General features: G+C 36.4%; 1 protein-coding gene across 1 annotated transcript in view; it reads left to right on the top strand.

Moving 5' to 3' along the window:
• LOC149067639 (protein couch potato-like) overlaps positions 1-25,510 on the top strand; it is a 239,167-nt gene extending 213,657 nt beyond the window's left edge. Inside the window, exons 4-10 of the mRNA XM_089252505.1 lie at positions 2,234-2,296; positions 7,991-8,132; positions 9,593-9,729; positions 10,943-11,151; positions 13,106-13,175; positions 14,309-14,516; positions 25,322-25,510. Coding sequence (XP_089108631.1) covers positions 2,234-2,296; positions 7,991-8,132; positions 9,593-9,729; positions 10,943-11,151; positions 13,106-13,175; positions 14,309-14,503 — 816 coding nt within the window. The 3' untranslated portion in view covers positions 14,504-14,516; positions 25,322-25,510. The remainder of the gene's footprint in view (positions 1-2,233; positions 2,297-7,990; positions 8,133-9,592; positions 9,730-10,942; positions 11,152-13,105; positions 13,176-14,308; positions 14,517-25,321) is intronic.
• Positions 25,511-26,126: the final 616 nt, after the last annotated feature.

Genomic DNA, 26,126 nt, shown 5'->3' with positions numbered 1-26,126 from the left:
AGTCAAAAAACACTGAGAATGAGTCTTTTACTCAGCAGAGGTTATACAAGATCCCTTAGAGTAGTATTTCCCAACCTTTTGAATCTAAAAGGGCCAATAAAACGTTTGAAACAATTTGAAGGACTCACGTGAGTATTGTGACCACGTGATTTGTATTATTTTTCTATTTACACCAATTTTTACACAGTGTACCGTTTGTTTTTCAACGAAACTTGTTTGAATTTGCAATCTTTACTGAAATCGTGAATAAAGATAACCTCTCATAACTTATAAATCAATTTTCATTCCCGTAAACTACGTTTCAATTCACCGCGAGTTTCAATATTCCTTCATTTTCCCCTCATTGGTAATTTTTCAGCCAGTTTAGCAAAAATTGGTGGTTTTGCCGAATTGTGGAAACGTTTTTGGTAACAATTATCCCATATTTTATGTATTTCAGATCAGTTTTTCGAATTTTTTCTCAATGAAATATGGTCACTTAATGATGGTGAATGTTTTCTTTTTTTCGTGAATTACATTCTTGTGTTTACTGTGATTTTCAACAGCCTCCCCCACCACTCGATAATTTTAGCAATGATTTGTGAATTCGTCGTGAATTGTATTTTTTTGACTAGAATCATCAATGTGTGTTCTCCATATTTAGTCTTGCAATTTCCCGCATTTACCTGTATATGCTGTTGTTTTAAGTATGAAGGTCTGTTTTTTTTATTTGAACCCATATGGATATTATTAATACCAATTCAACAGTTTAATAATTTTTTATTCAAAATTATTAGAATTAAATTATCAAATCTGCTTGCAGACCACCAGACCGTGTCATCGTCGTGGACCATAGGTTGAACTTATGAACAACATGGTGACTATAATAATTGAAGTTGCTTATTCGAAACGCTGTAAAATAAGAACCACTGGCCAGAATGACTTGAAAATTTGCGTGAATATTTCTGAAGTAATGGAATTTTGTTTGGTGAAGGAAAAGAAAATGTTTTTAAAAATGTGTAAAATTTAAGGTGGTTCTGTATTCGTCCAATACGTAGGAAATTCGCTCGCAGAATGGAAAAGATTGTCAGTCAGAGTGAATGACAATTTAGTTAACATCACAAATATGAAGTCACAAAACATACGACTTACGTAAGAAATGATTAATATGTTGCCCACCGTGTTCTGCTACGAGTTTAACGCTGAAGACTGCATGTTCCACAACCAATCAGAGGTTGCAGGTGCTAATGCTGTACATTTGGTGCGTAATGGGGGCCTTCACCAGCCAAGTTCGCAATCTGACCACTGTATATAACATACTTGAGGTACTTCCTTAGCAATACCACTCGATCTTTGTGGAACATGCAGTTTTGAGCGTCAAACTCGTAGCAGAACACGGTGGATAACATACTGAACATTTCTTGCGTAGGTCGTAGGTACTTGTTTTGTGACTTCATTTTTGTGATGTTCCATGAATTATAAAATTTTTCGATGTTTCCATGAATTATAAAATTTTTCGATATTAATTAAATTGTCATTTTCCCCTGGCTAACTGTTGTTTCCATTCTGTGAGCAAACATCCCGTTCGTATGCGAAATATAGAATATCGCGAATACAGTGCCGCCTATCGATAAATGTTTAAGTTTTTTTTTCCTTCTCACCGAAAAAAATTCCATTGCTTCGAGAGCATTCACGCAAGTTTTCAAGTTATTCTGACCAGTGATTCTTATTTTACAGCGTTTTGAAATCGCAACTTTAATTACAATCATCCTGTACATTTAATTCTGTGTCGTTGTCAGTCTTTCAACTATGTAATCGACATGCAATGAATAAAACAATATATGGTTTCATCGGAAAAGGATGGTGTTTGAAAGTTGATGTAAAAAAAACACGTCCTAATAAAAGACTAATATCGGTCTTGGATTAAATATACTCACACGTAGTGTTCACGACGCTACAATTTGTAAGCCCACTTATGGCCCTTAAGGGCCAGTCCCGGTAGGAGAAATTTAATTCTGGTCTGTGGTCTGGATTAAATATTTTATACAGAAAAGAATGCAATATCGTTGAAAATTACGCTTTAAAGGAATCTTACACGTGAAAGATTCTGGGTGATTAATTTTTTCAGTGTTTTACAGAATAATTCATTCCATGTTTAAGTGTTTTCTGTGCATTGAGGATAGCACTTAAAGTATTTGGTGTTTTTCCTGGCATAAATTTTTCAATTAAAATGATCTTTTCGCTTTTGAAACAGCCCGTTGGATTTGTTACATTTAGTACCAGAGCAGGAGCTGAAGCAGCAAAACAAGACTTACAGGTATTTCTAATAATAAAAAACTATTTATTATGCCCCCCCCCCTTAACTTTCTTTTGAAATGTTTATCATTAGACTTCATTATTTTCGTTGCACTTGATTATTCATTTTACTTCCTGTCTAAGGGTGCGAATATAGCGCACGCTGGTTTCGGATTCTTCCGCGCCGTTGCGGATTGGTTAAAAAACCTGAAGTTCATGTTTTTACCCAATCCATAACGGCACGGACGTGCAGAATTGAAAACCAGCATGCACTATGTTCGTACCCTTAGTAACAAATACAGTAGACGCCGCTTATTAGAATGACGGATAATGATATCATTTGGGTATTTTTATCACTTTCACGAAACGGACCAATATCCTAGCATAGAAAAAAAAACGTTAATAGTTATCAGGACTTCGGTTAACCATTTAAGCGGTAATTAGAAATAACTAAAATCTCTTCAAAATATCTGTTGACATATATCTGCTAATATCCTTTTTTAACTGAGTAGACTTTTTGCCGATTTTCAGCGGATGCAAACTAATGGGTTTAGGGAAAATTTTTCCAAATCAACTTTATACAAAATATCTGGCCTTGACAGTGCACAGCTGTGATGGTCGAGTGGTTACAGTCACGGACTCACATCGCGAAGACCTGGGTTAGAACCTCACAGTTGCCACAGTGGTGGTCGGCTGAAGTGGGTTTTCTACTTTGAGGAAAGAATGCGAGCCGATCTCCCTATTGATAAGTCGTGCCACAGAGAGCGCAACAGGCCTATACAACTATACCATTCGGTCGAGGCCCCGGGCGCAAAAGAAAATATTGGGCCCCTTAAATTAAAAAAAAGTGTGAAATTTGGGGTTTTTTTAGAAGTCAGAGCCCCGGGCGCGCGCCGTTAAATCCGCCTCTGCTCGTACTTGGAAAAATTATTGGACGGCAGATGGGGGGGGGGGGGCAGCATACACATAACAAACATAACACAGAAAAAGAATTCACGTTAGGTTCACAACACATACACGCACACCTTTTAGCATGGTCCAGGTCTACTTCGATCACCGGCTAAAATCTCTTCATTGAGACAGAGTGGTGGGCCATGATCTGACTAGGAGGAGGAGGCCTTGTCCTTTCTAAAATAAGAGGCTTTTATGGAGGCGAGATATCTCGTCATTGCCGCTTAAAGGGTTAATTTTATAAGTTTTTTTCGTCATTTTTTTTTCCTTTTTGCATATTTTGAAGCTATAGTTGAACCAGACTCATTTTTTTCAATAAGTTATTTTTATCAACCTGTAAAGGCTGAAACACTACACTGACGTGACATTATTTCACGTCATGTCAGAAACGTGAATCCTAATTCGTAAAAATTCTGTGACACGGGAGAATTCCACATCACATAATTTCCTCCTCACAGAATTTCCACGAATCAGAATTCACAACGTCTCTGACGTGACCTGATTATCACGTCACGTCAATGTATTGTGTGTTTCGGCCTTTAGACAAGTAAGAGGTCAGAAGGCGTACCCCCCCCCCCCACTCCCTTGTTGATCAAAATTTCTGTGGTCAGTTCACAATGTCTTAATCGGGCCGCTATGGTCCAATTACGTGTAGCGCTGCTTTTGCAATGGCTTATTTAAATGAAGGCATGTGTAACATTTTAAAAGTCCTTTTGTGCAGTTCTTGATAAATTTCTTCAACTGACCACATTCGCATTTCCTCGGCTGGGAAACTTTCACTACATATCTATGAAACCTACCTTATTATAAAAAGTATCGCAATTCGCGATACAAATTAGATGGTTCCATTCTAACTCCTCATAATTTCTGAATATAAAGAAGGATCTTAGTTTGAAGGTATCAATCGGTTATTGTTATCAGAATTCCCGAATCTCGATGTGATCACATTAAGCGGTGTGCACTGTATTTTTGAAACGTACAAAAGATATATCCCTTTCGATGCGTCAGTTTCTGCCTTTACTGGAATTCAACCGGGCGAAAATTCAGCTCATCATCGCGTGTGAGCGGCCGAACTTCCATTTAAACCGATTGTAATTAATTACAATCCAGAATTGAGCTGATAGACGATTGAATTATTGAACTGGAGTATCCGTACGTTTCCAATCGTTAATAAATTCTGAGCTCACGCTGTTTAAAAGCATTTTTCTTCGTACATTCTAATTACAGTGAAACCTTCCATATTCGGAAGAACTGTAATATTTTTTACACGTGCATATTCAAAAATGAGTTTTCATTAAAAGGGTATGCACAACGTTAGTGACAAGAGAATTGGTGCAAATAATTTTTGGTAGCTAGTTTTGTTAGATTTATGCAAAATTGTGTGAAATAAAAAGTAAGCAAATTTCAACAATGTTGGCCTTTTAGTAACTTTAAAGCCTCTTATTGCAATTATTTTGAAAGCATTTACTGAAATCAAAAATTTTTATTTTTTTTAATGGTTTCGAACCGCCCCCCCCCCCCACTTCATTGCATAGTGATAGATATTTGCATATGCATTGATTTAAGATACATTGCAAAATGAAAACTTGCCACATAAATGGAAAATATCGATTTAAGGGGTCTCTTTCTTATGAAGAAATATTATTACAAATATTATTTATCCATTGATTTATTCCACATATATTTGAATGTGTATGCTATCCTATGCCAGTGTACAAAATTTTACATATTTTAAATGCTTAAAAGTTTTTAATAAAAAATTATTCGAAATAAAAAAAATTGTTCAGTTGATAAAAAATGATGAAAAAGATTGAGATTTTTTAGACTCAAGCTTATTTAAAATCAAATTTTGAATTTTTAAATTTAAAAATTTTTGTAACCCAAGATCCATATTCCTGAATGGATCTCAAATCTTTTTCCCCATTTTATGCACTGAACAGTTTCCTCTACTTTGAAACAACTTTGATTCAATTTTATTGATGTCATGTTATTTTATCATGCGCGCAAGCTGTTCTTTTGATGCGTGTTTTTGAAAATTTTAAAAAATTAAGTGTATATTGGAGATTTATAAAATTTTGCACTGGCATATAAGAGAGCATACAAAATCAAATATATGTGGTTAAAATTGGAAATAAATCAATGAATAAACAATATTTCAATAGCATTTCTACATAAGAGAGTTTTTCTTACCATGTTAAAAGGCACGTGCCTTTTAACATGGTGGAGAACTATGCTCTAATATAGAAATATCATTACAAATACAATTTAACTATTTGTTTATTTCAAATTTTTACACATGTATGTGCTATCCTGTGCTGGTATACAGTTTTACATATCTTGGATACTCAATTTTCAAAAAAAGCATTAAAAACAGCTTTACATGACGTTAATGTAATAGAATAAAAATTGATAAAAAATATATACAGTATAAAGGAAACTGTTCAGTTCATGAAATGAAGCAAAAGTTTCAGATTTCATTGACTCTCAATCTTATTTAAAATTAAATTTTAAAATTTTAATTTTAAATACGATTGAGTCAATTAAATATTAACCTTTTGCTTCATTTCATGAACTAAACAGTTTCCGTTATTTTGATGACATGGTATTTTATCATGCGCGCAAGCTGTTCTTAATGCATGTTTTGAAAATTTGCAAACACTTAAGTATCCAAGATATGTAAAACTTTGTAAAAACATAGAATAGCACATACAAATAAAAACATTTGTAAAATATTTGAAATGAATCAATGGGTAAATAATATTTTTTATGATATTTCTATTAGAGCATACTTTTTCACCATGTATGAGACCCCCCTTAAGTCAATGAAATCATAATAGTTTATTGCAAGTGAATTTCTCAAAAATGAATAAATGCTTAATTATAATCATTCCGAGATTCCATGTTCTCTAAGGAAAAAATGAGCGTTGATGCATTTCTTGATAGAAATAAAAACCGGCGAATGCAAGAAATTGCATATCACAAGAGACATCAAGACGGTTTTTTACATCTATATTTCAGTCTTTGGAATGATTTTTCTAAGTGTATTTAAAAAAAAAATATGTCATGAAACTTTTAAGTGTAAATTAAAATAGAAATAAAAAATGGAGATCGTGTAACAGAGAGAGAGAGAGAGAGAGAGACTGCCAGAGAAAGAAAAGCAGTAAAAAATAAACTTGTGTCTTAAGTTGCGCAGTGTACTATAGATAGATGGAAAAGATCTAGGGACTTGTTGCTCACAATTGTGGTTGTCATGGCAACGCGTATTTGTGCTCCCAGGCATCTTTTACTCCCGTTTCTGCATAACGACTGTTTCTGTTAGATGCTGTTTTGAAATTCAATTACGCGGTGTCTCACCAGCTCCTTGTTTTAAAGCCTTGGGCAGAGGTATTAATTATTGGATTAATTAGCGAAATGCTCCTTATTTCTTTGGCCCCCCCCCCTTTCTTTTTCTTGCTCCTTCCCATAAAGTTACGAACAGACAAGAAGCCTGTTGCTGACATTTCATCGCTGTCGGCGAATGTTGGCCAACGGATTTAAAGGAAAGACAAGTACTAGAAAATGATAATAATGATGATGAGGGGCGAGCGCTTCTATTTATTGAGATATAAGCGTGCAATCTAAGTAAGAATCGAAATCTCGCTGCTCAGTGTTTTTATAAAAACGCGAGTTTTTTTGTTTGATGAAATTGATGGAAAGCTAATGAAATTTGATGCTCTAATTTTTTGTTGATTTATTCCAATAATAAATCTATGCACCCCGATGAATGATCGCAACGAATTACGTTCTAATTTATCCACGGAAGGTTTCTTCTTTACTTGGACGAAGTGATTTTCGTAGAAATATGCGTCATTATTCAGATCACAATCATTACAAGATATTGTTGAAAATTGATTTACTCAACCGTTTTTTATGGTGAATCAGGTGCCATCTCGTGCTATTGTTAACTGAAAATTAGACACCGAAATGCTCAAAAGTGTATGTTGGAAAGATTACTTACAGAGTGGAATCGTAACTGGTTTCAACAGTGATTTTTCAACTTGTCTGAAAATTTATCAAGATGGAATTACTGTTATAATGTTTGATTAACATTGCTAAAACTTAGAAACTATCAGAAGTTTGAACACCATTGGTTCAAGTGGCTCTTTTTATAGACTACAATCCTACTTGCAAAGAAACGATTTTTTGGAATTAATAATTTTTTTCAGTAAAGTATTTCAATGTGTCAGACTTTGATCATGGACTTTTTCGGTTTGACACAAAAAGACACGATGCAACAATCTTTGACTGTGCAGAACTTTCTTTGTTGCTTATCAGTATAGAGATTCTATTTCAATGCTCAATTGTCCTGCCAGACAGTGTTAAAGGCAAGTTTCTTTATGTGGCCCTCCTATTGACGAAAAAAAAACTTTTGTTCCTGTTGCACATTTGTTCAAACTCTTCTCGTTAACTGCTCACTTGCTGTGATTTTTGTGATTTTTGAAGATCAATGTTTCCGTATTCTGTCATTAACTATGCTCAGCTTTGAAAATTTTCAAACATATCTTTGATTTGGTCATCACAATAAAGTTCTATGACACCCAGAAGGAAAGAAATTAGTTTCACGTCATAAAAATTATACAAGGGAACAATTTTATGTATTACATCTGCGAGGCCCAAGGCGGTACTTTTCCCACCTCCATCTAGGGCCACTAGCGCTATCAGATTTCGTCGAAAGTTTAGGACAAAATAGTGGTGCAATATACTTAAAAGAATGTTTCTATTGCAGCAGGGAGTGCGTTTCGACCCAGACTTGCCGCAGACTATCCGGCTGGAATTCGCTAAGAGCAACACGAAGGTTAGTAAGCCTAAGCAGCAGTCTCCTCCAGCGGCTGCTACTCATCCTACTCTGCTACATCCACTTGCAGGACGTAAGTATGCAAATTCTCTTCTGTTATTCTCTTAATTCGCCTACGGCATTAACTGCTGTGGGCATCGCTTGACTGATTTTCTCATTCACTACCATCACTGAAGTAATTCATCGTACGCATGATTTTTGATGGAAAATATCTTTCACGTAAAGTGGTTTACAAAACTTTAACGAGCTGTTTCAAAATTGCACAACACAAATGCGTAATATTGAGAAACGTACTAAAATTGAATTCCAGCACTTCTGCCTCGCTGATTTCTTCTTGAAGAGAAGTTTCATTACTTTGTTTTCTCAAAACCTTAGTGGTAAGAGTTTTAAATATCTAACGACACCACTTCCCGATCTCGGGAAACTTCACTAGCAGTAAAGAGCCGTGACACACCGGTTGGGAATCGCAGCCCTTTTTCTAGTTTAAATATGATTGCATCCACAAAATACCTCGCGGTAAAGTTCGGTGACGTCCTTGGTAGCGACAAAGCATAAATATAAACACAAAGGCCGCAATAGGCAAATTTCCCAACAAAGTGGCTGAAAAAAGTTTCTCATAAAAAATATGGATGTGAAATGTAACCAAAATATAGCAACCAAAAAGCATACACCCGATAATAATTAATAATATATAATACGCATGAAAAGGTTACGGTTGTCTTATCTAAGTATGGATGGCTTCTCGATTTATTCCAATATGTTGTCGTACTTCTTTTGAAACGTGTCAATTGTGTTAGAATTCACGACCCCTGGAGATTAGCTATTCCATTTATTAACATAACTACCTTCGCCTACCTTCCTTTTAGAAATATATGAGATCCATATTTGTTATGGGCATCTTTTTCTCAGCCACCTCGTTGGGCATTTTGCCTGTTGTGGCTTTGTATTTGTATTTGTATATAACATAACTTTAGAGGAAAAACTCCGTGCGACACCACAACCTGTCCGTACGATACCGGTGTCTCCTTGTCGAAGCAGTTTATTGACGGTATATTAATAACTCGTGGTCCATCTTATCCATCCCGTTGAAATTTTTAAACACTTCGATCATATCCCCCGACAGCTGCGTTTTCTTCCAATGTAAACATGTTCAAGAAATCAAGTCTCTCTTCGTAACTCAAGCCTTGTGTACCAACAAGAGCACGCGTAGCTATTCTCTGCACCCTCTCAACCAAGTCTATGTCCCTCTGTAGGTATGGTTTCCAAAATCTTACAGCATACTCCATTCCAAGTAAAACGTGAGTTGTTCGAATTAAAAATGAGACCGCACTTTTTTATGGGTTCTATGATCTTACTGGTAAAAATGAGCTATTAAAATATTTTGTTTGTTCAACATGAACGTGTTTTATAATGAATCAAATAACTATCATTATTAAAACCATTACCGTGTATTTACTGGTGATTTTATGTGTTTGCGCTGTCGTTAAGGTCAATTTTGATACGTATGTATTTCAATGACCATGATTCTTTCAGAGATTGGGGCAGCGCTGTTGCCAGCAAGTCACGACGGTTGGCCACATCATCTGTCTCTGTCGTATGCCGAAGTACCAGTGTCAACAGCATTGCATTCTGCCGCACTCGTCCACCCTGCTCTGCATGCCCAATTGCCAGTAAGTCATGATATAACAGCTTCAATTTATTATTTAATCAGTTTTATATACAGGTTGTCCTGAAAGTCCTGATGTGGCCTTTATCTCATCAACAGTTCGTCGTAGAGGTATGGTTTTAACTTGAATATGCGCTCACAAAATGTTTTCAGAAATCGCCGTGTGCCTGTTCAGAGATTAAAAAAGAACAGTGTGACCCAAAATAAAAAAATCTAAATTTTTATACGGTTCCCCTGTCCTCTAACTTCCAATAGAAAAGTTCTTGTCCTGTTCTTCCTGAGGCCAACAAAAAAAATTCCATGTTTTTTAAGTTCAGTATTCGCTGAGACATTTGAATTCAAAAATCGGAGAAAAGTTGGAGAAAAGAACAGCGTGAATGAAAGAAAGAAGCGTCAGTTATGCTGTGTTGTGCTTACCAAATTTTTCTCCGATTTTTGAATTCAAATATCTCTAGAGGACGGGGGGTGTATAGAAATTGATTTTTTTTATTATATGGCACACTATATTTTCATTCCTGAAACTGGTACAGGGTGATTCCTGAACACATTTTGAGCATTCTTTAAATTAAAACCATAACTCTACAACGCACGGTTGATGAGATAAAGGCCGAATTATGACTAACAGGACACCCTGGGATACGGTACGTAACATGAAACTAATGCCTTTGAATAATGCTGGTGGGAACTATTCCGCTCAGACGACTCGAGGTTTTTTCAAGTGATTCATTCGCCTTGTATTTGTTTTCCGTGCTATATAAGATAGCATCGAATATTTTAGTCTCGAATTTATGCTGTAGCACGTTGACCAACATCCAAACTACAAGAAATAAGCCTAACTAACAGAACTGGATATTTATTCAATCAACTTGAAATGTGCATCATTTTATTTCAAGTTTAAATTACTATTCATCTCTTCTAATACGTGCTTCTAATTTTTTCCTCAACGTCTCCAACGTGTTTCATAAGATAGAAGATAAATTAGAAAATTAGATCGATGTGACTGTCGTGATTAGCATGTGCTGTAAAATCAATGAAATCTTTGTTATTTGTTAAATTTTGAGAATTCTCCATCTCGCAAGCTGAATAAGTAGCATGAATTGATAGGATCGTCGACTGAACGTCATAATTCATTGATGAATTATAATATTGTCAAATAATTACGAATATATTCCACCATGAAATGAACTGACTGTTTTTGTTTTTTGCCCCCTCGACAGCCTCCTCTAACGGTGCCTCATCCGTTATCGGCAGCGATTCACGCAACTTTGCCACCACCGCACCTTGTTGCGACAAGCCCGGCACTCACGAGTCCTGTGGGATCAACATCGTCGGCATCAGGGGGAAGCCATTTGCCGTGCTCGACTCTTTTTGTTGCCAATCTTGGCCAATTCGTATCTGAGCAGGAGCTTAAAGATCTCTTTGGCAGGTAAGTCTAATCTGATAACATTCATTTTTATTTGGTCGTCGTGAACACAGAATAGCATGATAACAAAATATTTGCAGCCGTATTATTTATGATAATATACAAGATTGAATCAGGTTGTGGGACATATTGAACGTTATTCAAAAGGAGATATAGCAAATGATCCATAGCTGAACTGTTTGTGAAACAATCTCGGTAAGAGGATTGGAAGCATAGCCACTCGGAATCGTCTTAAACTTAAGGTCCCGGTCGAATACACTAGAATAGTTAGCCTTCGGCTAGTTCACGTTCATCGTAGGATACTTCTGACTTTTGCTAAAATATTCTCACTCAGGGCTGGTCCTAAAAATTTTGTCGCCTGAGGTAAATGATTTTTTGCCACCCTTTGAATACGTCTGTCTGAAAGAGTTTTCTTTCTTCACGTTTATTACCCTACTACAGTAGTCCCCAAAGTGTGGGTAGCGACCCTCTCCCCAGCGAGGAGCGGGTCACACGGATGATTTAGGGAACTAGTTCTCATACTTTTGCCGACCGTGGCTCCCTGGAAGCGACAACGTTTAACGGTGGCTTCCCAGAATAGTCTAAAAAAGAGCCACTTCAAAGCACTAAATAGGCAACCATCATTGTCAAAAGCTTGCCGCGATTTCCTTAACAAAGGTTCGAGACGCCCCTAGGATCCGCGGCTGAAAAACACTGGTCCGATCCCTTTTAGAAAGGACAGAAAATAAATAACTCAAAAATTGAAGGTGTTCTTTGTCGGAGACAAACTTGGCACTTATATAGTGTCGATGTTTCTGATGATTTTTCGGGCTGTCAAATTCCAATGGAGGGAATAGGTCGGGTCAGGGCCGCAAGTAGGAGGCGGGAGGCAAGCGGGTCTGACGCCCCTGGCTCTTGCCCAGAGGGGGCGCAAATTTCACTCTTAACCTTACCTTCAACATTACACGCCGAAATGCGTGCTTGTCTCAGTTGCATCGCCAAAAGATGGGTGCAACTGGAAAAGATATAGTCCGACTATCTATGCCCGGCCTATCTGTATCTAAAGAGAGTGGCACTTTGTGGAAGTGCAAGAAAGAAGGGATATTGAGATAAACTGAGCATTAAATACAAATACAACAGGCAAAATGCCCAACGAGGTGACTGAGGAAAAGATGCCCATAACAAATATGAATGTCCATATTTCTAAAAATACAGCAACCCCCAATTAAAAATGCAATTACAAAAACTAGAAACAATACATATATTGTTTACATTGAATAGCAAAAGAGTTTGATTAGCATTTTTTGTATAGTATTTATATACTTGCCCTTATGTACCCACTCGCGCTTTCCAAAACGATCTCGATGTTAACAAATCTGCAGGAAAGAAAATACCATCATAACAAATCTGACAAAAAAATGCCGCCTCAGTAAACATGCTGCCTCATGACTCTGTTCTCACTACCGCACAAACCTGTTGCAAGCGCAGCGATACAGTTGTCCACCGTAAATGATTCGGTAGGCGTGAGTGAATTTTATGTACCGACATATCAGATAAGTTCTCACGAGCCACCAACTCGTTGCTTGCCTCGTAACTTATCACCCAGTCCCCATCTGCACAGTAACCCAGTTACAAGTCCGAGCACACGTAGTTTGGACCGAGCTATAGATCTGTGAGTTCTCGACTTGAGTTTCATGTTAGATATTTTGATTCCTAACTCTCAGGGGGAGCTCGTCCTCATGCTAAGATATATTACTATGAGTGCTCGAGCACTACCGGCTCCAATACCACAGGACTCAAGTGCAGAATCCCCAAATAGCTCTTTTAAAACTGCTGAACATTTTTTCCCGCTAACCTGCCTAAGAGGTATAGGTACTGTAAACATTTAGATTATATCAAATTATTAATATGCTCCAATGAAAGCTTTATAAGCGGTTATCAAGTATATACGTAATCATCATCAAATTACTTTTTTCAGTTTCCCTGGTTTTTGTCGGCTGCGAATGCATAATAAAGGAGGAGCACCCGTCGCCTTTGTAGAGTATCAAGTAAGTTACGATACTAGAAGAATCCCCACTTTATAAACTTATTGTTAAAATGCTTTAAATAATTTATAAACTCATATTGTATGACAACAGACAATGTTTCGATAAGGTTTTTATCTCATAAGGAAACACGAACATCTATTTTTTCGATATCGAAAAAAAGCATACTTTTCGTATCAAAAGGAAACAGTTATTTTCCGAATATATTATGCTGAGGTGAACTCGGAAAGAAAAGTCATCACGTCTTCGCCGGGACTCGAACCCAGGCCCTCTTGCATACCGGGCAAGCATGCTACCATCTACACCACTGGAGACATGACCCTGCCTTCCTTATTTCACGCCCTGTGGCGTGAGGCGCTGGAGTAGAGGCAGTAGTAGCCTCAACTTCAGGAAATGGCCCCCGATTGAGACGGTTTAGTGTGAGATAGATGGCTTTTTTTTCTCAGTCCGAGATATCAAGGAAACAATTATTTTCCGAATATATTATGCGGAGGTGAACTCGGAAAGAAAAGTCATCACGTCTCCACCGGGACTCGAACCCAGGCCCTCTTGCATACCGGGCAAGCATGCTACTATCTACACCACTGGAGACATGACCCTGCTTTCCTTATTTCACGTCCTGTGACGTGAGGCGCTGAAGTACAGGCAGTAGTATGAACAGTAGAAAATAACTGTTTCCTTGATATCTCGGGCTGAGAAAAAAGCCATCTATCTCACTCTAAACCGTCCCAACCGGGGGCCATTTCCTGAAGTTGAGGCTACTACTGCCTCTACTTCAGCGCCTCACGCCACAGGGCGTGAAATAAGGAAGGCAGGGTCATGTCTCCAGTGGGGTAGATGGTAGCATGCTTTTTCCCGGTATGCAAGAGGGCCTGGGTTCGAGTCCCGGCGGAGACGTGATGGCTTTTCTTTCCGAATTCACCTCAGCATAACATATTCGGGAAATAACTGTTTCCTTAATATCTTGGGCTGAGAAAAAAGCCATCTATATATCTCACTCTAATACTTTTCGTATGCTTTCGATATCTGAATTTTTCAAAACATTAAAGAAACTTCGTTGATTAAAAGTTCCCCATTTAAATAATTATTCACAAATATGAATAAAGTATTTTATGAATATGTGTTTTGTTGCGTAGGATGTGAGGCTTGCTACGCACGCACTGACTGCCCTTCAAGGCTACGTGCTCTTCTCATCTGACAGAGGTGGCATACGAATTGAGTATGCCAAGAACAAAATGGGAGAGGTCAGCAGCAGTTGTGGGCTGGTCAATTCTCTACTCACCTCTGGAGCTCAGCAAAACGGAATCCAACAGCAGAACGGCATTAATTGATCATCAGATCCAAGTAATCAAACTTTATTACCTCATTCGATCTGCATATTCATCCCCTTTTAATCGCAATCAACTTTCGTTAAATATGTAAAACCTTACCGTTTGGCAAACTTTTTTCTAAGGAACGTTTGACATTAATGCGATTTACTGTATACCATGACAAATAACAACTTTTTTACATATTAATGTTAACTACAACATTTTTTTAATTTTTTCGTTCTTTAATTATTATTTTTTCTCGCGTTCACCATCAGTGCAAGTTTATAGAGGATCAATTCCTGCTCGATTATTTACTTTTCTTGATAAAGTCGTCCCATTCTTGTTGCCAGTTCTGAAGAATTAACTCCCAGATAATGCGTTTCATTACAGGTAACGGAATGTCCTTTATAGATTCAGCATTGATGATGACGTATTTGGCATGGTAATTTTCTAGGTCGTTGCCACAGTTTTTTAGACCAACCATCTTAGGGTAAAAGCATTGTACAACAGGATTTCCGATTCTGAAAGTCGGCGCCGATCAGAATGCGAAAATGCTCCGTAGATTTGCATATAAAGCTGGTGCTGGTTGGTGCACGCGTATGTGAATCTACAGAGCACTTTTACATTTCGATTGGTGCCGGCTTTTTGAATCGGAAAACATGCGCATTTCGTACTCTTATGGTATGAACATAGTGGTGGCTTTTTTTCCGACTTTGCAAGTTGACGCTTTCACGGATTGGTTAAAGAACCTAAATTTCCGGTTTTTTAAGCAATCCGTAACGGCACAGACTTGCAGAATCGGAAATCAGCTGCTACTGTGTTTCTACTCTTCGCCTGGAAGACATAGCTATCGTTTTCGGGTTGTACTGGCCACCCTTTTCGGCAATTTCTCTGTTTTACCACACTCACAGCACAAATTCCTTAAGAAATATTAAAAATTTTTAATCTTAAATTCCTTCCGACTTGGTAGTCAGTATCAATTCCGGATGTATTAAGTCACTCATAGGGTCTGTTCTAATCTGTTAATCTTCTGGATTATGGACCGGATGGTTCCACCAACCACTTTGGCCTCTTGGATAATTGCCCACTATCATTTCTTTTTTCGTCAGCTTGTACACAGATGTGTGAAGCCTTCCTATGAGTTTCATTCTCCGCCATCAGATGTACTGACGGAGGACTGTCAGATAGAACTAGCGTGGCCTGGTCGAAGTTGTCCGATAGGCATCTGTATCTGACCTCTATATCGTAGCCAACCATCGTGTAGGGAAATAAAAGAGGTTTGCTGTAGAACATGATACTTCAACGCGGTAGAAGCTCTTTGCATGATCCATCATTGATTGATATACATCTACGTATTACTTGAAAGACTCTTCAATCAACTGACCAGATACTTACCTACCTAGCTCTCTAATATATGTAGAAAAACACGCTCAAAGCGTAGATTAGTTCATTAGAATGTCAAGCAGGTGTTCTATATCTAATGATTTAACGGTTATCATTATCACGACCCTTGAAGTCGAATTTTCAAAAAAATGACTTTAAAAAATATTTCACTCAATTGCAAATAAAATACTAAAAATTTCATATCAATCGGTTAATTTGTTTTTCATAATCAAAGAAAGATATAATGAATTATAGTGTAAACGTATACAGGAAAAAACATTTTGAACGCGGTTTTCTCAGATTGCAGTTTTTAAGTTCATCCGTAAGATTAAAAAAACTACACACCAAATTTCTGAAATTTTGAAAAAATTTTTATTCGACATGTGTGTTAGTAAAATGGACCTCTGATTTAGCAATTGACTAATGAGAGGTATTTTTAAAAAATTTTGAATTTAGATTTTTGAAATTTATATATATTTTTAGAACTTTAAAAATTTATAAAATTCTAACGAATGGCCAGATATCCAAGTTCGAAGTTTTACTAACACATGTCAAATAAATATTTCTGCAAAATTTTTCAGAATTTTTGGTGCAGTAGTTTTTTTTTTTTTTAAATCTTACGGATGAACTTAAAAACTGCAATCTGAGAAAACTACGTTCAATGTGTTTTTTCTTGTATACATTTACATTATAATTCATATGGGTGCTGCATGGGGTAATAAAACCCTCGACGATATTCAAGTGGAAGACGTGGAGGTCCTAAATCTTCTAAAAACTGTATGTGCGAGTAAAGCACTAGCACCAGATGATATCTATCCCAGGGTCCTCAGGGAATGTGTTAATGAATTGTTGGAGCCAGTCGCACAGATTTACAGGAGTAGTGTAGCTGAAGGTATTGTCCCAAGGGATTGGAAGCTTGCTAATATAATTCCGATATTTAAAGAGGCTAGTAGAGAAGCTGTGTCTAATTATCGTCCAGTGAGTTTGACGAGTTCCATCTCGAAAATTTCGGAAATTATCATCAAAAGGCACTTTGTGAAGTGGATAGACGAGAATAATGTATTGTCGGATAATCAGCATGGGTTCAGGAAGGGGAAGCCATGTGTAACTAACCTCCTTTGCTTCTATGATCAAGTTACGAAGGCTTTGGCTAAAGACAAAAATGTAGATGTTGTTTACCTTGATTTCCAGAAGGCATTCGATCGTGTCCAACATGGTAAACTCTTGAAGCGTTTACACGAGATTGGAATTGAGGGCAACTTGCTGAGTTGTATAGAATCGTGGTTAAGAGATAGGTCGCAACGAGTTATGATGAACGGGGAATTTTCTGATTGGACAGACATCACTAGTGGAGTTCTTCAAAGAAGTGTCCTTGAACCCATACTTTTTTCACTTTTTATCGATAAACTCTATCAGGGAATCAATGGGATTGTTAGCAAACTCGCTGATGGCATGAAGCTAATGGGGGTAGTCGGGAATCAAAGCAATAGGGAGTTGCTCCCTCCAGACCAACTTAAACAGAATTGCAACATGGCCAAATGAATGGAGCATGATGTTTAGCGTTGACAAGTACATGGTCTCTCATTTTTATTCGAACAACCCACGTTTCTCTTACGAGTTAAATGGTGTCACTATCCCGGATGCAACTAGGGTCACCGATTTGGGAATTCTCATTGACGAGCGGCTTAGGTTTTCTGAACATTGTTCAGCGGTGGTCAAAAAAAAACGAATAGAATACTCTGTTTCATTTTCAAAAAGGTCTCTTCGCTTTCTCCTAAAGTCTTTCTTCCGCATTTCCTAGGCTCAGTTCGTCCTGGACTGCGGTATGCTGTAAGGTTTTGGAGACCATACCTACAGAGGGACATAGACTTGTTTGAAGGGGTGCAGAGAAGAGCTACGCATATACTTGTGGGCATACAAGGCTTGAGTTATGAAGAAAAACTTCATTTTTTGAAGATGTGTTCGATCGAAGTGTTCAATATTTTTAACGGGATGGATAGGATGTACCATGAATTATTAATACTCCGTCAATCGACTGCTTTGACAAGGGGACACCAGTATCGATTGGTAAGGGACAATTCTAGGTTGCGGTGTGTGGCAGGGAATTTTTCTCTAATAGGGTTGTTAATAAATGGAATAGTTTACTCCAGGGGGTAGTAAATTCTAACACAATTGGCACATTTAAAAATAAATAGATAAACATATTGTGGTAAATCGAGAAGCTATACAGCTTCGAATAAGACAACCATAAATATTCTTTATGATATTTTATCATGTACGTACAGTTACGTTACGTTATGTACGTTAGTTTTTATGATTACATTTGTAGTTGGGTTGCTGCATTTTGAAATATATCGCATCCATATTAGTTATGGGCAATCCATATGGACACCTCGTTGGGCATTTTGCCTGTTGTGGCTTTGCATTTGCATTTGTATTACTTCTTTTTTTTATTTTATAAGAACAAATTAAGCAATTGACACGAAATTTTTAGAATTTTATTTGAAATTGAATGAAAAAAAATATTTTTGAAGCCATTTTTGAAAATTGACTTCAAGGGTCGTGACACCCCTTAATGGAAAAGAAAATCTCTCTCCCCCACACACACACTTTACGATAACCTTAAAGTAAACTAATAAATTCCAAAAATTTCAAACAGTGTATCGTATTTAATTCAATTAATACTTTACTATTTTTTAATCATTTTTTATTTCATGACTGAACAACAGTGATGCAACGTGATAGAAACCTTCAAGCTTCCGTAACCTTCCACTAAATAATGTTTACATCTAATCAATATCTGAGATTAGCAAGCACATCGATTGAAATCGAGAGAAATGATGACTTTTCGAATAATTTTTACATAAATATCTATATCAATCCGTTTTGCATAACTACTCAGTGCTTCAAGGACCTTTAGAAAAAATTAATTATTAAGAACGCGTGAATGCAACATAAGGAATAGATCTTTAGAAAATGCATTGTTAGAATAGCCGTTGAATTAATTGCTCAAATTTTCACGGTTCTGGGATATTTTACATGCGAGTTTAGTACTACCCAATTATTTAGTTACGGTGGTTTTGACTGTTGGCAAAGGAAAGCTTATGCGAAGCTTGTTAGCGACATGTTGTATCGATTTCCAACGATGTGTCAAAAACCAACGACAAACAAAATACCAGTTACTGGTCCCGGCTCGACCTCATATGATGAGAGCATGGACCTTAGTGTCAAAAAGTCAATTCGTAGTATTTGATATTAGTACTGGAGGCAACAGCAGAAAATCGCTCCAAAATGATGCAAATACTACAACTGGCATGAGAAGAAAGTTCTGTGGCCAATTTAGTATACTGTACTGTTCTTTCCACAATAATGATATACATTATTCCTCGAACAATTGTTTGAACTTTGGGGCAAATGGTGCTCTATATAACTTTAAAACAATTAAATTTTTCAATTTTTCTTCTCGAATCAGCTGATATGATTGTATCAGGCCGTCTCAAATGTTCTGAGTATTGACATTGTTCTGAGTGATACGATCTGATAGGCACATGTTTGAACTGCTGATGTGTCAAAATTTAAAATTTCTGGCAGCACGGGAAAGTTGAAAATTTACTGAGATATTTAGTCAGGATTTTATTGCATAATATGTTCATTTTTATTTTTTTTTTCATTTAATTTTTTTTTTGAACAATGGAAAGTCAAAAACTTTATTTCACACACAGTCAAGTTACAAATTAAAAACCAAGAGTAAAAATAATATTTTTCGTCATAAGACTATGCCTCTGTACAGAACGACCAAAAAGAAAATTTACATATACTTTTACTGTTCAATATGGCTGATCGAAACTTGGACTACAGGCTGAAAAAAAACGAAGTTAATGTTGCTAAAATTATTAAAAATGTTTGAAATTTGTGGAAACGGTGGTTTATATGGTTCAAAAGTTCGACGGTTTCGCAAAATTTTAAATCCTGCAATTTCACTCTAGAAGATATGTCTGAAATGGGACGAAAGCCAGACTAAAGGAAACGTCGCGGTGATTCTAAAACATTTCCAAAAATTACAGTTCACAAGCATTCCTGGAAATTAGTAGTAGGATCGATATCGAGTGTGTGACATGCTTTGGAAACGCACCAAAAACGACTCTGTTTGCCTTTGGTCACCCAAAGCAATAAGAGATTTACCCTGAAATAAGAGATTTTTTATCACATCCCACCATCTTACTTCCATTTGTTTCGCTTCCTTCAAAATTATTTGTGGTAAATATCGTTTACTGTCATTTTTTTTTTTTGCTTCAAAATAAGCTAAATTCTACGAGGAAGAAATTTTTGAAGCGCCCAAAAAATTGGTTAAATTTCTGGGGAGGATCCAGAGTATCTTCCTCACAAAAACACTGCAAACTGTACTCTGGATGTAGGGGATAGAGACAAAGTCTCGAACATTTTTCCTTTGCTCTATAAATTGTGCGAGAAAAATACTGAAAACTTTAAAGACGACATAATACGTCTATTATAATTGAACCAATTGCCATAAGCATAGAACTGCGATATTTAGTTATACCATCTGTCGTTTTGCGTGATCATGTTTGTACTGTGCTTACTGTTATGTTATCCCCCCCCCCCCCCCGATATCCCAAAATCTGTTATTGGAAACGTCAAGCATTCTTCTTGAAAAATATCGAAAAACACCGAATAAACAAGTAACATCACTGCTATCCAAAAACACGTGAGCTTAAATAATGAAATAAAAGGGAAAGAAAAAATAACGCAATGATTTTTTCCAAAAGTCTTCCAATTCTATTTCTAATAACAATAGATGAAATTTATCCCTTTGGACATTTTTTTTTTCACCAGTTCAACCAATTATGAAATTAAAAGAGTACATTACGACCTTAGCACAGTGATACGTCGGCTAACGAATGCCTTGGATTAAGACTTTTTCGGCTAACGAAGATTTTTTCGTGAATTTTCTGCCTCGGCTAACGAATACTGATTCGGCTAACGAACACTTTCGTTGATATGGATTCATGCGCTAACATAAAACAGCCGCATCGTGAGCTGAATTTTAGCGCAATCGTCGTCAGAATTACTGTCACTCGAGCCCGAATTACTCGTGTGCAACTCAGAATCTTTATCCAGATGTCTTTCCACTTCTCTCTCTGAAATTTTTTATATCATTCATGTAAAATGAAAGATTCAACCACTAAAAAATGCATTAAAAAATGAGCTTATATTCTCTGAGCACGCTCGTTCTTTCAGTGCAAGACTCTAGCATAAAACTGAACGGTCTGGACTTTCTAGGAGATGATGTTTTCTATCTGCATGCATCCTACACAGAAATGAGCTGGCCAAATCACGTATGGATAGGGACACCCTAAGAACTCGACTGGGTTGTGTCAACACCAACTTTAGACTACTAAACACTATACTGGTGTTGGTTGTACAAATACACAGACAACGCCACAACGGGCAAAATGCCCAACGAGGTGGCTGAGAAAAAGATACCCATAACAAATGAATCGGTCAATTCGAAAAGGGCTCATATCGGTAAATTTGAATTTTTCAGGGGAAGCCAAAAACTGAATACGGTCAAAAGTAATGAAGATAATAACATAATTTTTTGATGGGATTATCTTTGACATATTTCTTATGCGTTGATCTAAAATTTAGAATTTTCTGAACCGAGATATAACCAAAAACATTTTTCGGAGATAGGTCCTTTCCGAAATGAACTGGTTGAAAAACAGAAGAAATAATGAATAAAAAATCGAGTAAATTTTTTTTATTTATAATAACAAACATTATTTTCATTGATAAACACAAACATTATTATTAGACATATTTTTACAAATAAATTAAAAAAGCATTCACACAGCAAGCACATCTACGCCTTTAAAAACACATTTTACAAAAAAAACCAAAATGACTGAAAATTCGAGATGAGCCCTTTTCGAAATGACCGATTCGAATATGTATGTCATATATTTCAAAAATACAGCAACCCAATTAAAAATGCAATTATAAACAATATATATATATGTATATATGTATTATAAAATATTATACAATAAGTCTTTTCGGAGTAATAATGTATTCCTCGTATGAATCATATGTAGGAAGACATTCCGTCTTTTTAAAGAGAGATAGATGGCTTTTTTTTTTTCTCAGCCGCCCGAGATATCAAGGAAACAGTTATTTTCCGGATATTATGCTGAGTTTAACTCGGAAAGAATAATCATCACGTCTCCTCTGGGACTTTTCTTTCCGAGTTCACCTCAGCATAATATCCAGAAAATAACTGTTTCCTTGATATCTCGGGCGGCTGAGAAAAAAGCCATCTATCTCTCTCTAAACCGTCCCACACGGGGGCCATTTCCTGAAGTTAAGAGAGGCTACTAATGCCTCTACTTCAGCGCCTCATGCCACAGTGCGTGAAATAAGGAAGGCAGGGTCATATCTCCAGTGGTGTAGATGGTAGCATGCTTGCCCGGTATGCAAGAGGGACTGGGTTCGTGTCCCGGCGGAGGCGTGATGACTTTTCTTTCCGAGTTCACCTCAGCATAATATCCGGAAAAATAACTGTTTCCTTGATTCCGTCTTTTATTGGGTCTATCTTCCATTATCATCCACATTTCTGTTTTTCTGTTTTGAAAGTGATTCATACCCAATATGCAAGAAAGTAAAGACGAGCGTCTGGGTGAAGGCAGATTGTGCCTGACTGGCTTTCGGAATAGACACTCAGTTTAAATTGGATATGAAAGAAGTAAAGCTCAAATATCTAATTGTAGAAAATCTGTACAGTGAAGTCTCCCCTAATGGACACTTTTCTGATCCGCGGTCCCGTGGAATAGGGCTTTAATGTATTTCTCTTCCCGTTAGCAGACACTCGAATTTAAAATATTTATCTAAGATTATGTTTAATCCCAAGCTTTTTTTTTGTGTTGGTAAATATCATATATCGTCAATTAATTACTTAATTTTCTGAAGATAACTATGGTCCAGGATGGACCGATGAATTCGAATGGTAATGTTAGTTCTGTTTGTCGATACGTGTGAAGAAAGCCAACATTACAAGGCTGATAATGTGTTATGAATGTTTTATCTTCCTCACACTCATTTTAATTAAATTTTTATTACAAAATATATGTAGTGCACATATCATGTACATTAAAAATAGTTAATTCGTTTAATGAAGAGAAGAAAGGTTATAAGTTTGTCCATATTTATCAGACTTTCCAACTTTATTTGGGAATTATGCATAATCACCGGTAAAAGTGATAAATGTAGTGAAATTTAATCAAACTTTCTTTATCGAGACGATTGGTTATTATGCATAACCACCGGTAAACCCCAGTAATAAATATACATTTTAACGTTAAAATATAGAGGAACCGATTGCGACCGAAGCCAAACGTCGTATAAATGTGAAAGTCATATGAACGAGGTTCCATTGTATAGTGCACCTCCCCGTTAGCGGACAAAATGTTTGGTCTCACGAATGTCCGTTATCAATAGGTTCTACTGTACTACTGTACTACTACTGTTCTACTATGCATGTGATCTTATACAACACGGCTACAAAGGGAAAAAACTTGACCTTCGCGGGAAAAAAATGAAATTGTATCTTAGATATTGAAAAATATTGCTTGTCCATTTTTTTTTAAACAATGTGGCATTCCTAAAATATCTTTAAACACCATTTTATCAGCACGATCGATTGCAGAAGATTCGTCAAACGAGGAAAAAAATCACCATTAGAAAAAGTAGAAATGAGTAAAAATCGCTCAAAGTCAAAATGTGCCAATATCAAGTCTTGTCCTTAAGGCCACTGCGCGGTCATGTGAGCATCGTGATGGCCTCGCAATTTTATCTAGAATATCAAAATTTGGAATGACGGATCGTCATATACCATCTTGAACTGCTTTGAACATGCAGGGTTTTAATGCATTCTCCATGGCCGGGAGCTATCAGATGATAAAAAAGATAAACCTTCGTCAAAGCTAGCACAACATCACGGCCATATTTTCCGGGATAAAATCGAATAGGCCGCAATAGCCTGCAATGTCTTCACTTACAAGATATAGTGCATAGATTGTGCATATCTTGTATTAGCAAGCGCGCATCTTTCTCTCAATATATATATAAATGTCTTCACTTCTTTGAAGGCTACAGTGATCATTGGCGTACGCAAAGGGGGAGTTTTGGGGTTCTAACCCCCCCCCCCATCCGAGATTATAGTGTTATTTTGCAGGAAAGAACGTAAACCCCCCTGAGAAGAAGAAAAAAATTTAACCCACCCCCCCCCCCCCCCCCCACCCCTTGAGAAAATTCTGCGTACGACTATGACAGTGTTGCACTGGTAGCAAATGAAAAGGAATTTTTAAGTGTGGCTGAAGTAACTGTGAATCCGAAATTGAAATTTTATCCACAGCAGAAGCTCATTTTTTTGTGATACATTTCTTAATATTCCTTCACCCAAGAAAATTTCTAAATTACAAGACAATCAGAAAAGTTGGTCCATAGTGTCTCTCTCTCTCTCAATCGTACAGAGAATCAGTCTTGCTCAATCAATCGGCTTTTAAAATCACTTTTATGTGGTCCCTCGTGCTGACGCTATACTGAGGTCTAACGTATACTATTTTACCATTACAGAAAACTGATTAATCATGAATTGGTATGCAACAATCAGATGATTTGCACTAAATTACTGATATATAAATTAATGTCATATTTTCAAGCATTGATACATCGTCGGCGTTCAACACACACACACAAGCAGAAGTCACTTCTGCATCAGGAACAATTGTTAAAGCCGCAAAAAATTATCAAAAATGATAACAGTTGGTTCCTCATCACCTCTCGCGCTTCTTGGCGCGGTACCTATAAAAAAACTTATTTTCACTTTCACTTTCTTTTTCTCTAGAAACTAGTTTTTCTCTTTTTCTTTGTTTGTGTTGGACTTCATCATGTAATGTTTGCACGTCAATCTAACATTCTAGCGTTGCGGGATTTTTAAATTCATTCTTGGCCTCCATTAGCGTTCAAAATATTAATATTTACATTTTTTGAGGGACCTATAATAATTCCGCCGGATTTTTTTTTATATATTTGTGCATATTAAAATGAGTAGAATCTCAGAGGTCGTTTTTTTTTAACTTTTTGAAGACGTCACTTTCCCTGTAAGTCCAGTTTTGAGATTTTGCCAATTTAAACTTTTGATTCGTTATAAAAAATAGTAAAAATCATTTCAAAGATTTCTACAGTAGATATACTAATGTTTGGATAACTGGTTCGTGGTTCATAACTGTCCATATCATGAAATAATTAATTGGAATTTATAATCAACTGCAGTAGTCCGTCAAAAAAAAGATTATGAATTTAATGGCTTTTGCATGAACGCCGACGATATAGTAATTTTCAACGATTTTCTTAAATAAGTCTTTTGTTTTGTTTTCTTAGGTCTAAATGTTAATGAAGGAAGATGAAACAGCATCAGTGAGACTTTTGAGAACCCGCTTCGGGTTATGAAAAGCATTCCTGAGATATTATTTAAAAGTTATTTTAGTAATTATTATTTTCCAAATGTTTTTGTTTGTTTATTTCATCGTGTGTACGTGTATGTATGTGTGCGTATATGTGACGTTTGATAAAAAAGAAAACAAACAAAAGTACTACAGTATCATTGCTTGTGAGCGGGAAATCGAAGCAATGCAAGAAAGAGAGAGAGAGGCTTTCAGACATACACATATTAAATATGTTGTTGGAGCTGTGTCATTTATAATAAAACTTTCCCAGTTGCTCCAATTAGCTTCTTAGAAAAATATTCCAGCGTCTGTAAATATCAGTCGATATTCAACGGCCGATGCTTGAACATACGAACGTCATTACTGGTTTGATACTATGTCATACATATTCTTGTATGATGGAAATTTGTGCAAGAAATCATTGAAATTAGTTTAGTTCTAATGATTTTTTAGAGATATTGGATATTTATTAATCAAATTATAATTAAATTGTGTAAAACTGAAAAACTATATAATCACATATCTTTCGTTTATATAGTCAAATATTTGGTTTCAAATCTGAATTCTAATCACGAAAGTTATCTGCAATGGTTGGCTCTAACACTAGTTATCATTAATGTTTTTATCTTATTAATACGCATTTTTTCTTCGATATATCTACCGTAAAATATTATTTATACCCAGCTCTTTAAAAAGCTGAAATACAAATCAATACGATATTTTTATCCTCTGATATGGAA

Source organism: Pholcus phalangioides, unplaced genomic scaffold (genome assembly GCF_987345545.1).
Source record: "Pholcus phalangioides strain wild (caught in Gottingen) unplaced genomic scaffold, Ppha-v1.0 ptg000029l_1, whole genome shotgun sequence".
Lineage (NCBI taxonomy): Eukaryota > Metazoa > Arthropoda > Arachnida > Araneae > Pholcidae > Pholcus > Pholcus phalangioides.
The sequence above is the reverse complement of the archived record's forward strand: the minus strand, read 5'-3'. Positions and strand labels throughout refer to the sequence as shown.